Source organism: Eriocheir sinensis, unplaced genomic scaffold (assembly GCF_024679095.1).
Source record: "Eriocheir sinensis breed Jianghai 21 unplaced genomic scaffold, ASM2467909v1 Scaffold238, whole genome shotgun sequence".
NCBI classification, from domain to species: Eukaryota; Metazoa; Arthropoda; class Malacostraca; order Decapoda; family Varunidae; genus Eriocheir; species Eriocheir sinensis.
Window position 1 is genome coordinate 275,001 of NW_026111541.1, and position 13,688 is coordinate 288,688.

Genomic DNA, 13,688 nt, shown 5'->3' on the forward strand with positions numbered 1-13,688 from the left:
TAAGACCTCATCTCGATCATGCGGTGCAGTTCTTGTCTTTGTTCTATAAAATATTCATAACATTTTCGAATCTGTGCAGAGAACGATGACATAAATTACTCACGGATTGAAAAACTTACATATGGGTTAGACGATTTGAATTTCCATTTATTTGGAAGGCAAATGGGACACAGAGACGATCAAAATTTGAAAATGGATGAAGGGGCTTTAAGAAGGGTGATGTCAAAAAGGTTTTGATGGTAAAGCAGCAGGGTAGTACACATAATAATGGGTTCAAGTTAAATTAATTCAGATTCAAGAAAAGAGTAGGCCAGAAATGATATACCAACAGTGGTGGATGAATAGAACAGGCTTGGCAGCAATGCGGTGAGTGCCATTACAATATATACTGTTACGCCAGCCCCCGCAACACACCTACCACGGGCAGGCAGGGGTTCCGAACAACACACGGGGTCGTGAACCCAGCTAGAACATCGGAAGACGCTCTGCAACAGGACGCCACACACACACCGCGGGCCGCACACCAAGAGGGACAAGAGGCAGGGGGCAAGGAATACACACGGCACAAGGTTCCTCGCTTTAATAACAGGCTCCAACCACGTTACATTAGACCACAGGGCACAGTACAGGTTATAAGGCACACGGAGGCACTAACATAGGCACTCGGCCACTAACACAAGCAGCAAGCTCACGGAGACAGCAGGCACCCCAGCCGGTGGCGCTCCCTCGACTGGCCGCGCTCAGCGTGGCGTCCCTCACGCGTCTTCAACCACTGCAGGGCAGCATGGTCGGTCCGAACGGTGAACTTAGCGCCGTACAGGTACGGGTGGAAGTGCTCGAGACTCTTTACCACCGCCAGCAGCTCCTTCCTCGTCACGCAGTAGTTGCGCTCAGGCCTACTGAACTTCTCGCTGTAGTAGGCCACGACGTGCTCCCTCCTGTCCTTCACTTTTGACAGAACCGCCCCGACGCCCTCTGCACTGGCATCGGTGTCCAACAGGTAGGGGAGCCACGGGTCCGGGTAAGGCAGGAGCGGTGCCTTCACCAGGGCCTTCTTCAGGCCGTCGAACGCGGCCAGGCACGCCTCGTCCCACAGAAAGCACGCCCCTTTTTTTGGTGAGCCGGTGGAGAGGGGCTGCCACGCTTGCGAAGTCCTGCACGAACCGGCGGTAGTACGTGCACAGGCCCAGATAGCTCCTGACTTCCGCCACGTTGGTGGGAACGGGCGACTTCTCCACCACTGCCACCTTCTGCGGGTCGGTGCGCACGCCGTCCCGACTGACGACATGCCCCAGGAACGGCACCTCGTGCTGGAAGAGCGAGCACTTCTTGGGGCTGAGCCTGAGGTTGGCCTTCTTCAGCCGCTGCAGAACCTCCTCCAGCCGCTCCAGCTCCTCTTCGAAGGTGCTCCCGAAAACGATGACGTCATCGATGTAGACGAGTGCCGTCTTTCACTGCAACACCCTCTCCATCAGACAATCGAAACAACCAGGGGCGTTGCAGAGACCGAAGGACATGACGTTGAACTACCACAAACCCTGCCCGAAGGAGAAGGGGGTCTTCGGCTTGTCATTCTCTGCCATCTCAACCTGGTGGTAACCCGACCTCAGGTCGAGTGTGGAGAACCACCTGGCCCCCACCAGGGCGTCGAGTGTGTCGTCGATCCTCGGCAAGGGGTAAGAGTCCTTGACAATCACATCATTCAGAGCCCGGTAGTCCACGCAGAAAAGCTGCGTGCCGTCCTTCTTCTTAACCAGGACTACCGCTGATAACCACGGACTGTATGACCGCTCAATCACCCCCTGGGCCACCAGCTCGTTGACGGTGCGCTGCATTTCCTCTCGCCTGACTGGTGCGATACGTCGGGGCGGACTCTTGATGGGCGCACTATTTCCCGTGTTGATGCTGTGCTTCACCAATCCCGTGCGGCCCAGGTCCAAGTCATCCCTGCTAAATACGTCCGCACACTGAGCCAGGGTGTGGCGCACCTTCTCCGTCTGCGCCTGCGTCAAGTTTGCGGCGCTCCGGTGAGCTAAACCCTCCAGGAAGTCGGGCAGCGGTCTCACAGCGGCCGACTCCGCTCCCCGACGTTTCCTCTGGACGCTCCATCTCCTCACAGGTGCCTAGCTTGGCACCAGCGGGTACCTCCCGGGCCTCGTTGGATAAGTTAGCCACCAGCACCGTAACTAACTCCTCCCCCGCTCCAACAAGACTCCGCCCGACTGCCACGCAGTCAGCCAGCCACAGGTTTTCCATGGGCTCCACCATGCCTTCCGCTCCATGCATCGCTCTGGACAGGCGACACCGGACCCTAGCCTCCATCCTAGGGGCAAGGTGCAGTCGCTCAGCCGCAACTACTTCTGCACAGCCAACCTCCGGAAGCAAGGGCACTTCTTGACCACGCACCCTCACCAGCTTCCGTCCGAGGTCGACACAAGCCTTGCTCTGCGTCAGGTAGTCGAAGCCCAGCAAACACGGCTCGTCCAGGTCGGCGACGTACACCGGCAGCCGTTCCACCGCGGTGCCCACGCCGATACGAACCTCCACTGGCCCCTTAAGCTGCACACAGTGCCCCGTGACGCCGCACAGCCTCTGTGGCGCGTCTGGGAGTTGTCTCGCGACCAGTATGTCAGGCCGCACCAAGGTCTTCTCACCCCGGTGTCCACTGTCGGGCGGCATGGCTTCCCGTTTACTGAGCCCTCCACGTGCTGGTTGTCCGCCGGCAGCTTACGCAGGTCGGGGCCCGGGGACTGAGGACGGCTGGTATTCGGCCCCCTTCTCCAGCCTGTCCGAGTTTCCTGCCGGCACCACGTCGTTTGGCTTGGGGCAGGCGCTCGAGCGGTGGCCAGCATTGCCACGGTCCTTGCAGGAAGCTGAAACGTATCAGAACCCAGCCGGTCAAGAGAATGTGTCCTTCGCTCCCTCGGACACCGACTGCGTCTGTGCCCTTTCTCGCCACAGCCCCAACACGAGCCATGAAAACCGTCCGGGCTCGCCTTCCTCGACGCTGCCTTCTTCTCCACCTTCGTCTTCCGGCCCCGGAGGTCACGGCGGGGCTGGGCGGCCGCCCTTAGGCAGCTGGTTGTCTCCAGGAAGGCCTCGAACTCCAAGGCCCTCGCCAGCGCCATCTGCAGGTCCCCAGGGTGCGCTTGCTTGATGTAAATCTGCAGCTGCTGGTCCTGCACGGCGTCAGCAAAGAAATCGCGGGCCAGTACCACGATCATCTCTTCCGGGGCCGCGGGATACGATGTTCTTACTAGCGCCTCCACGTCCTGCGCCAGCTGCGACAACGTCACGCCCCGCTCTCGAGTCCGCTTCATCAGGCGAGCTCGGTACACCTCGGCCTGGTGGTGGTGCCCGAAGCGGCGCTGCAGGGACTCTGCCACTCTCACGTAAGAAGCGCATTGTGGCGGCGGCAGGTACCCCAAAACTTCCACAGCTGAGCCCTGTAGCGATGCTGGCAACTGGAGTGCCTTCTCAGCCTCGCTCCAGCCCTGGGCAGACGCTAGCATCTCCAACTGGGCAACATATGCCTCCCAGGCCACCTTCCCGTCGTACTCCGCCGGATTACGCCTCTCGGAACGTCGGGAAACCGAGGACCTGTGTGGTAGAGAGAGCAGCTCACGTGGGCTGCGGGCAGGCCGGCAAGGAGGAGAGGGAGGGGGTGATGGAGGCAACGAGGCGGGTTGAGTGAGTCCCGGTCTGCCGCCAGCTGGGCCTAAGGGAGCGGTTCCGATGTCTCCCCAGACTCGTGCAACAGCTCCACTCCGGCGGTTTCCACCAGAACACACAAGGCTTCTTTCTCAGCGTGCAACGTTGCCACCTCTCGTAGCTGCCTCCCCGCCTTCACCTCCTCCCTTAAGCCCTGGACCTCACCTTCCAGAGTCTGCACCTTTTCCAGCAGTTCACTCTTGACGCTGTCACAAGCCCGGTCCGTGTACTGCTGTGTTTCCGCCTTCAAGGACGTGAGGCTGCTCTGCAGCACCTCGACAAGATGGCGGGCCTGTTCGTCCGCTCTCCTGGCCAGCTCATTGGTCTTCCTCGCCTGCTCGTCCGCTCTCTGAGCCTGCTCACGTGCCATCCAAGCCTGCTCGTCTGCCCTCTGAGCCTGCTCGCGTGCCCTCTTACCCTGTGCCTCACGGTCTACTGCCTTTTCCTGCCTCATACTGGCCAGCATGGCAGCAATCAAGTTCATCTGGCCCGGTTTCACATCACCCGTGCCAGCCTCGACATGGCCCACCTCCTCTCTCTCACGGCTCCCATGATGACTCGGCGCACCTCACTGTTCACTGTTCACTTATCCCACTCCTGACACCAAGTTTTACGCCACCCTCCGCACACACACCTACCACGGGCAGGCAGGCGGTGTGCCAAACAACACACGGGGTCGTGAACCCAGTTAGAACAGGGGAAGACGCGCTGCAAAGGGACGCCATACACACACCGCGGGCCGCACACCAAGAGCGACAAGAGGCCCACGTTACACTAGACCACAGGGCACAGTACAGGCTATAAGGAACACGGAGGGCACGAACACAGGCACTCGGCCACTAACACAGGCAGCAAGCTCACGGCGACAGCAGGCACTGGCGACTTGCTTCCACCCCAGCCGGCGGCGCTCCCTCGATAGGGATGGGCAGGTACCGGTACCAGTACCGGTACTAACGGTACCAGCTAAACGGTACGGTACCGGTACCAGATTGCTCGGATCTATTTATTGGATTTATTGATAATTCTTCATGTCCGATTCTTTTTTTTTTTTTAGGTTGCTAATAAATATTGTTATTGTTATTAGACTATGATCGAGTACATCCATAATAACTATACATGCTATTTTTTTTATCGAAAAAATAAATATTCCCTTCATTCAGAGAGAGAGAGTGTACAACAGAAGAAACATCCTAATTGAGGGCAAAAATGTGTGTGTGTGTGTGTGTGTGTGTGTGTGTGTGTGTGTGTGTGACACACACACACACACTCTCTCTCTTTGAATGAAGTGGATATTTTTTTTCCGATAAAAAAATAGCATGTATAGATATTATGGATTATATTATGATATTATGGCACTGACCATTACCGCTAGTGCCGGTACCGTTTGGATCTTGATGACGCTCGGCGGCGCGCGGCCTCGCCAGTCGCCATGCGGTATGGGCGACGCTTTAAGCCTTTAATGTTGTGCTCGCTGCTGAGTCACTGCCTCGCTGACCGTCTTCCCAAGTTCCCACCATTTTGTCCTGCTTTTCGTTTCCGTCATAGCTCCCGTCTCCATTATTTTATTATTGGATTTATTGGATGATTCTTCATGTCCGAACCTTTTTTTTTAGGATACTAATATATATTGTTATTGTTATTAGACTATGAGTACATCCATAATAACTATGTATACATATGCTATTCTTTTTATCGAAAAAAATATTCACTTCATTCAGGGGAGAATTACATAGAATTACATAGAAAATCAGACCACACAGACCCCATGGTCCAGACTTGGTGGTCTGTCCTTAAACCTAAGTGATTTTATATTAATCAGAAGGCTCCAAAACGTTGCATATCTACTCTAGTTGATGTTAAGTTGAAGGAAGTGACGGTCGAGCTTATTTTTGGAGTCAATCGTGTTACACTGGACCACTGATGGTGGAAGCTTATTCCATTCTCGCACTACAACGTTGGTGAAGAAAAATTTGGTGCAGTCTGAATTTACTTGTCTACATCTGAGTTTTACGCCATTGTTCCTCGTACGCAAAGTGTCATCGATCATAAACAATGTTGATCTGTCTACATTCGTGAAACCATTAAGTATTTTAAAACATTCAATCAGTTTTCCTCGGAGGCGACGTTTCTCAAGAGAGAACATGTTAAGGGTAGAAAGCCTTTCTTCGTAGGATTTGTTGCGCAAGGAAGGGATCATTTTCGTTGCCCGACGCTGAACACCTTCTAATTTAGCAATATCCTTTGCATGGTGGGGAGACCAAAACTGTACCGCATATTCTAAGTGGGGTCTGACTAAACTATTGCAGAGCGGAAGTATTACATCTTTATTCTTGAATAAAAAGTTTCTTTTAATGAAACCCAACATCCTGTTCGCTTTATTTGCTGCATCGATGCATTGCTGTGAGAATTTGAGGTTTGACGCGATTTTAACCCCCAAGTCCTTGACGCATTGAACGCTTTTGAGTTTAACGCCGCGCATTTCGTAATCGAACTTCTTATTCCTCGTTCCAACTGGAAGGAACTTGTCTACGTTAAAGGGCATCTCCCATCTATCCGACCTTGCTGAAATTTTGTGCAAATCCTCTTGGAGGCTTTGACTGTCTTCGTCAGTGAGAACCGAGTTACCAATCTTTGTGTCGTCTGCAAATTTACTAATGCAGTTATTAAGTCCAACATCCACGTCGTTGATGTAAATAATGAAGAGCACTGGGCCAAGAACCGAGCCCTGAGGGACGCCACTAGTGACCGGCGCCCACTCTGAGTTAAATCCGTCTATCACTACTCTTTGTTGTCTGTTGCTCAACCAATTCGCGATCCATTGGTTTACTTGACCGTCCGTACCTATTTGCTTTAATTTGGAAAGTAAGTTATGATGCGGGACTTTATCAAACGCTTTCTGGAAATCAAGATAGACTACGTCCAGTGATTTGGTTACGTCATAAACAGTGAAGAGGTCGTTATAAAAGGTTAATAGGTTTGATAGGCAGGATCTTTTGTTTCGGAAGCCATGTTGTGAGTCCCCAATTAATGAGTGGCTTTCAAGGTAACTCACAATTTTGTCTCTAATTATGCCCTCAAGTAGCTTACCTACAACCGAAGTTAGACTAATGGGCCTGTAATTACCTGGTACTTTTTTGTCTCCTTTCTTAAAAATCGGTGTCACGTTAGCCTTTTTTCAATCTAAAGGGACGATGCCTTGTCGCAAGGACATATTGAATACGGTTGTGAGGGAGGAGAGCATTTCACTCTTTGTTTCTTTCAGCAGAGTTGGGTATACTTTGTCAGGTCCAGGACTTTTATTTGTTTTAAGTGATTTGAAGGCTTTAAGGACTTCATCGGGTTTTATTTCAAAGTTAGGCAATGCATGCTCGGGATTTACATTAGTACTAGTGTTGTTGGTGGTGGTGGGAGGACTGTTAGTATTAAACACCGAGGAAAAATAATTGTTTAATAGGTTTGCAATGTGTTGGCTGTCAGTCACTAGTGCACCGTCGCTGTTCGTTAAGGGTCCAATTCCACTTCTGATCGCCTTTCTGTTGTTTATGTAACTGAAGAAGGATTTTGGATTATTTTTACAGTTGGCTGCAATATTTTCTTCATATCTACGCTTTGCCTGACGTACTAATCTGTTTACTCGTCACCAGGCATCATTGTAGAGTCTAATGTTTTCTGGCGTGCTTTGTTCTTTCTTTAACCTGTAAAACAATTTTCTCTCATTGACTGAGTGTTTAATTTCGCTATTGAACCAAGGTGGGCTTTTATTAGTGTTAATTCATTTCTCGCACAAAGGGACAAATGTGTCCTGCTGAGTGAGTAAGTGATTTTTAAAGCTTAGCCAGGCGTCCTCTACATTGCCGTCATCTGATAGTTGCATATCTATTAGTTTTCGTCGGATTTCTACGAAGTTGGCTCTTTTGAAATTGGGCACCTTTACTTTATTTTCAGTCACCGATGTTTGAGCTCTAGTGTCAACGCGCACTAGTTTATGATCGCAGGAACCGAGGTGTTCTCCTACCGTGACATTACTGACTAGGTTATCTTGGGTCGTTATAACAAGGTCAAGTATATTATTTTGACGAGTTGGTTCAGAAACCATTTGGCTTAGATAATTTTCCTCTAAAATTTCGATCATTCTATGGGACTCACCTTCTGTACCCGACAGTGTCGCCCAGTCGATATGGGGGAGGTTAAAGTCTCCTAATATCAGTGAGTCGCTGTTATTAAGTGACTGCCTTAAGACGCTGTACATTTCAAGATCGGCATCGAGTGATTGCCCCGGAGGCCTGTAAGTGACAGATATATTTAAATTGACTTTTGCAGTGTTTATTCGCACGCACAAATGTTCAACGTTACTGTTTCTTGGTATTTTGTCAGTGGGTTGCAAATAGCTTTTGACAAAAAGGGCGACACCACCACCTCTACGGTTTACACGATCCTTGTTGAAGAGTCTGTAGCCATCTATGTTATATTCGGAACTTAAATCAATATTTGTGGTGTCGATAAATGTTTCGGTTATAGCAATTACGTCAAAGTTTTGTCAGAGCAAGATATCGCAGTTTATCAAACTTGTTTTTTAGGCTACGAGCATTGAAACTAAGGACTCTTAGGTTATCTAGAGGCTTGGTAATAGAGGTGGTGGTACTGGAGGGTTCAATGTTACGAGTTTGTTGCGGTGTATGGTGTCTATTTACACGGGCGGAATGGAAGGACGTGGCTGAGAGTCGTTTTTTGTTGTTCGGGCGTTACGTACGGGGTCGTTGAGGAGCCTTCCGAATCTGGCTGCCCCGATGGGGGACAAGTGTATGCCGTCCCTATGGAAAAGTTTACTCTGGCCGTAGAAATGGTTCCAGGCGTTAAAGAACTCGACGTCAAGCTCTCCGCAGAGAGTCTGTAGGCGGTTGTTGAGGCTGAAGGCCTTACTGTAGAAGTCGCCCTCGTCCCACGTCAGTGGTAGAATTCCTGAAATCAAAATATTTGGGGATTTAGACTTATACTGCTGGATGAGCCTACGGTACTTCTCCAGCAGCTCCTCAGACCGGGTTGTGGTGACGTCGTTTGTACCTGTGTGGAGAACAAAGAGTGAGTCATTAGAGGCCTCAGCGGAGACCTCGTCCAGGGCAGCTGTGATGAGAGAGAGAGAGAGAGAGAGAGAGAGAGAGAGAGAGAGAGAGAGAGAGAGAGAGAGAGAGAGAGAGAGAGAGAGAGAGAGAGAGAGAGAGTTTTCTCTACAGAAAATTTATTTAGGAATTTCATCAGACGGCATTAAGATAAATAAAAAACCTCTTTTGGGTACCGGTACCGGTATCGGTACTAACGGTACATGAGTTTTCGGTACCGGTACTACCGGTACTCAAATTAACGGTACCTGCCCATCCCTATCCCTCGACTGGCCGCGCGCGGCGTGGCGTCCCTCATGACACCATGCCCCCCCCTGAATCCCTTCGCCCCTAAAACTGTACGTCTATCACAAACTTTACAACACATAAATACCCATTGGTGTAACAATACTTTCATGCATATGTTACATAAGTCTATGGATAATGATGGTAGGCGGTTTTAGATTTACAGGAGTTGTCTTGTATGGGCTTACTGGTTACTTTCAGACTTCCTATGTTCTTATACTCCTCTCTTCTTATCAGTAATATCTTTGCCACTTTCTATTTTGACTTTTCTTGAGAAAGTGGGATATCCTTGGCATATTCAAGTATCGAAAGACATAGTGGTTCACATCCAGGCATTTAGCTCCTCATCCAGTTTTACTTTCCGATCGTACTTACTCAGAACAGTATCCTTATCATGTTTCACTTAGGCCCACTCACGCCTCACTTTTCTCTTCAACAGAGTGGAATATCCTGGGACTCCTGAGCATAAACAAAACGCAAGCTGGCGTTTCCTCTGCTCACGGCCCCCTGCCAGACACCCCGGCATGGAGGCTACGCGACCCCTACGATAATATACAACTGGGACCAGACCTCGTGCATAAGGTGTGTGTGTGTGTGTGTGTGTGTGTGTGTGTGTGTGTGTGTGTGTGTGTGTGTGTGTGTGTGTGTGTAAGAGAAAGATAGATTTAGATAAATTTACACAGATTCTGGCCACACAGACCGTATGGTTCAGACTTAGGTGGTCTGTCCTTAAACTGAAGTGAAATCATATTAAATTTAATACCACCAAGACTTTGCATTTCAACTTTATTGAAAATCAAGTAGAAGTAAGTGACGGTCGAGCTGGTTTCTAAATTAACTAATTGTACGGCACAGGACCACTGAAGGTGGGAGTTTATTTTATTCTCGCGCTACAACATTGGTGAAGAAAGATTTGGTGCAGTCTGACTTTATTTGTTGACACTTAAAGTTGGTTCCATTATTTCTCGTTCGAAACGTTTCATTCATCAAAAAAAATTTGGATTTGGCAACATTTGGAAAAACATTGAGTATTTTGAACCTTTCGAACAGTTTTCCTCGGAGGCGGCGCGTCCCAAGAGAGAACATTTAAGGGATGAGAGCCTTTCGTTGTAGGATTTGTTGTGCAAAAATATCTTCTTTCTTACCCTACGTTGAGCACTTTTCAATTTAACAATGTCTTTTGCTTTGGGGGGAGACAAACACTATTCCAAATGGGGTCTGACTAGACTATTGTAAAATGGAAACATTACATCTTTATTCTTGAAGGAAAAGTTTCTCTTAATTAATGAAGCCAAGCAATTTGTTTGCTTTGTAGGCCGCGCCAATGCATTGCTGTGAGAGTTTGAGATTTGACGCTATTTTGACACTCAGGTCCTTGACACACTAAATACCTTTGAGTTCAACGCCACACATTTTGTAATGGAACCTCTTACTTACACAACCCCTACATCAATATACAACTAGAACCAAACCTCGTGCATAAATCCCCAAATACACTGCCGAATTTTGGCCACGAACATGTCGGGGAATGCTCAGGAAAATTCGGGGACAATTCGGTCCATGTCGCCGAGTTCAAAATCTGAAATTATAACATTTTTTTTGTCGCGGAAAAATTGGCAACAAGTCTCCGAATTGTCTTCGTATGTCCCCGAAGTGTCGGCGACATGTCGGGGACAATTCTCCGACAGTGCCAAGATTTCTGACAGCTGATCATCTGATGACCATGTGGCAAATAAAAGCACGGGAATCAGGGGTGCAACACACTTCTTCACCGGCAGCTGAAGAGCCCACTTCGTCTCTCGCAACTTGAGATACATACTCCATACGAGGGCGGACAATGCCCCTGTATATGGATAGCAACTATGCGGGGAGAAGAACTGGCGGAGACGATACAGAACGCCCAACCTCGAGAAGCTGATTTAGTGAGAGACGAGATGAGAAGTTTCCAGATATGATTTTGAGTTAATGATAGACCGAGGATGTTTAGTGTTGAAGATGGTGACAGCTGAGTGTTGTCGAAGAATAGGGGATAGGTGTTTGGAAGATTGTGTCGAGTTGATAGGTGGAGAAATTGGGTTTTTGAGGCATTGAAGGACACGAGGTTCCTTTTACCCCAATCGGAAATGATAGTTGAAAGAAAGTTGAAAGAAGTTGAATAATACAGAGTGGAGTCATAAGCGTATGAGTGGAAAGGACAGTTTGTTATGGAAAGAAGATCATTGATGAATAACAGGAAGAGAATGGGTGATAGGACAGAGCCCTGTGGAACACCACTGTTAATAGGTTTAGGGGAAGAACAGTGACCGTCTACCACAGCAGAGATAGAACGGTCGGAAATGAAACTGGAGATAAAGGAACAGAGAGAAGGATAGAATCCGAAAGAGGGCACTTTAGAAACCAAAGACTTGTGCCAGACTCTATCGAATGCTTTCGATATGTCTAGCGCAACTGAGAAAGTTTCACCGAAACGGCTAAGAGAGGATGACCAAGAAGCAGGTAAGAGAGCAAGAAGATCGCCAGTAGAATGCCCCTTGCGGAACCCATACTGGCGATCAGATAGAAGGTTAGAAGTGGAAAGGTGCTTTTGAATCTTCAGGTTAAGGATTGATTCAAAAGCTTTAGATAGACAGGAAAGTAATGCTATAGGGCGGTAGTTTGAGGGATTAGAACGGTCACGCTTCTTAGGCACAGGCTGTACGAAGGCGTACTTCCAGCAGGAAGGAAAGGTAGATGTTGAGAGGCAGAGGCGAAAGAGTTTGACCAGGCAGGGTGTCAGCACGGAAGCACAGTTTTTAAGGACAATAGGAAGCACTCCATCAAGTCCATAAGCCTTCTGAGTTGAGGCCAGAGAGGGCATAGAAAAAATCATTAGGAAGAATCTTAATAACAAGCATAAAGTAGTCGGAGGGGGGATGAGTAGGAGGAATATGCCCAGAATCGTTCAGAGTGGAGTTGTTACAGAAAGTTTGAGCGAAGAGTTCAACCTTAGAGATAGAAGAGACGGCAGTGCTGCCGCAGTCTGGGTTAAGAAGAGGCGGGAAAGAGGAAGAAGTGAAATTGGAGGAAATATTTTTGGCTAAGTGCTAGAAGTCTCTGGAAGAATTAGAGCAAGGAAGGTGTTGACATTTGCTATGGATAAAGGAGTTTTTGGTAAGTCGAAGAATAGATTTGGCACGATTCAGGGCGGAAATGTAAAGGTCATTGAATTATTGTTATGTGATAGTTTCATTTTTACACACACACACACACACACACACACACACACACATATATATATATATATATATATATATATATATATATATATATATATATATATATATATATAGAGAGAGAGAGACCTGCGTACACCTCCCACCGCGACCCGGTTGCCGTGTCGTGATTAATTCGCCGAATATTCGCCGAATATTCGGGGACGTTGCCGAATAGTCTTGGCCATTCGGCGACAGGTCCCCGAATATTCGGCGATAAACACGAATAGTCGGCGACATGTCGGCGACAAATTCGCCCCCCAAAAATTCAACTGTCGAAATTCGGCGACAATTCGCCGAACACCGCGAATTGGACGCCGAATTGTCCGGGACATGTCGGCGACAATTTGGCGTCCATTTTGCATTCGTGCACATTCGGCAAACGGCCGTGAATTTTTCATCCAACATGAAACTGTCGTGGCGGTCGTGACCAACTGTCAAAAGTCGCGCGGTGGACACAGACATGTCCCCGAACGGCCAAGAACAGGCAAGAAAGATACTGAACTTATCCACGACCCAGGATGACCTTCATATTCGCGCACATTCGTGAACCAAAATTCGGCAGTGTATAAGAACATAAGAACGTAAGGAGTCTACAAGAGGCCGGTTGGCCTATACAAGGCAGCAACCCCACCTTACCTCATCATCCATGGCTTTATCTAACCTCTTTTTGAATGTGTCTATGGTATCGGTACCCACAACATGGCTCCCAAGCCTGTTCCATTCGTCCAGCACTCTATTAGTGGACCAATTCTTGCCTATGTCTTTGTTGAATCTGAATTTGTCTAACTTAAAACCATTGCCACGCGTCCTACCTGGCACTTTTACTATTAAAATCTTATTGACATCCCCTTTATTAAAGCCCTTCATCCATTTATATACTTCGACCAAGTCTCCTCGCAACCTTCGCCTTTCTAGAGAGTGTAGATTTAAATGGTTCAGCCTGTCTTCATAAGGCAAGTTTCTCACCCCCTGAATCATCTTTGTCATCCTCCTCTGTACAAATTCTAACATCTTGATATCCATTCTATAGTAGGGGGACCAGAACTGAACTGCATAATCGAGATGAGGTCTAACTAGTGCTAAGAAAAATTTGAGGATGACTTCAGTGCTCCTATTGCTTACGCTCCTTGAGATGAAACCCAGTACTCTGTTGGCCCGATTTTTAGCCTGAATGCATTGAGCCCTAGGACGGAGGTCAGCGCTCACTAGGACTCCTAAGTGTCTCTCACGCCCAGACCTGCTTAGAGGAGTGTCATTTAAAGAGTAATTGTGTGAGGGGTTATTCCTACCTACACTCAAGATGCTACACTTCCCGACATTG

At 48.6% G+C, this 13,688-nt stretch overlaps 2 protein-coding genes across 2 annotated transcripts in view; one reads left to right on the top strand and one right to left on the bottom strand.

Annotated features, from left to right (window-relative positions):
* Positions 1-2,447: 2,447 nt before the first annotated feature.
* On the bottom strand, positions 2,448-3,556 carry LOC126991077 (uncharacterized). The gene has a single exon (XM_050849772.1). The coding sequence runs from the start codon at positions 3,510-3,512 to the stop codon at positions 2,451-2,453; it is 1,062 nt and encodes a 353-aa protein (XP_050705729.1). The 5' UTR covers positions 3,513-3,556; the 3' UTR covers positions 2,448-2,450.
* A 619-nt stretch (positions 3,557-4,175) lies between these two features.
* The window catches only part of LOC126991080 (uncharacterized), a 63,805-nt gene continuing 54,292 nt past the window's right edge, over positions 4,176-13,688 (top strand). Inside the window, exons 1-2 of the mRNA XM_050849776.1 lie at positions 4,176-4,203; positions 9,553-9,695. Of these exons, the coding sequence (XP_050705733.1) occupies positions 4,176-4,203; positions 9,553-9,695 (171 nt within the window). The remainder of the gene's footprint in view (positions 4,204-9,552; positions 9,696-13,688) is intronic.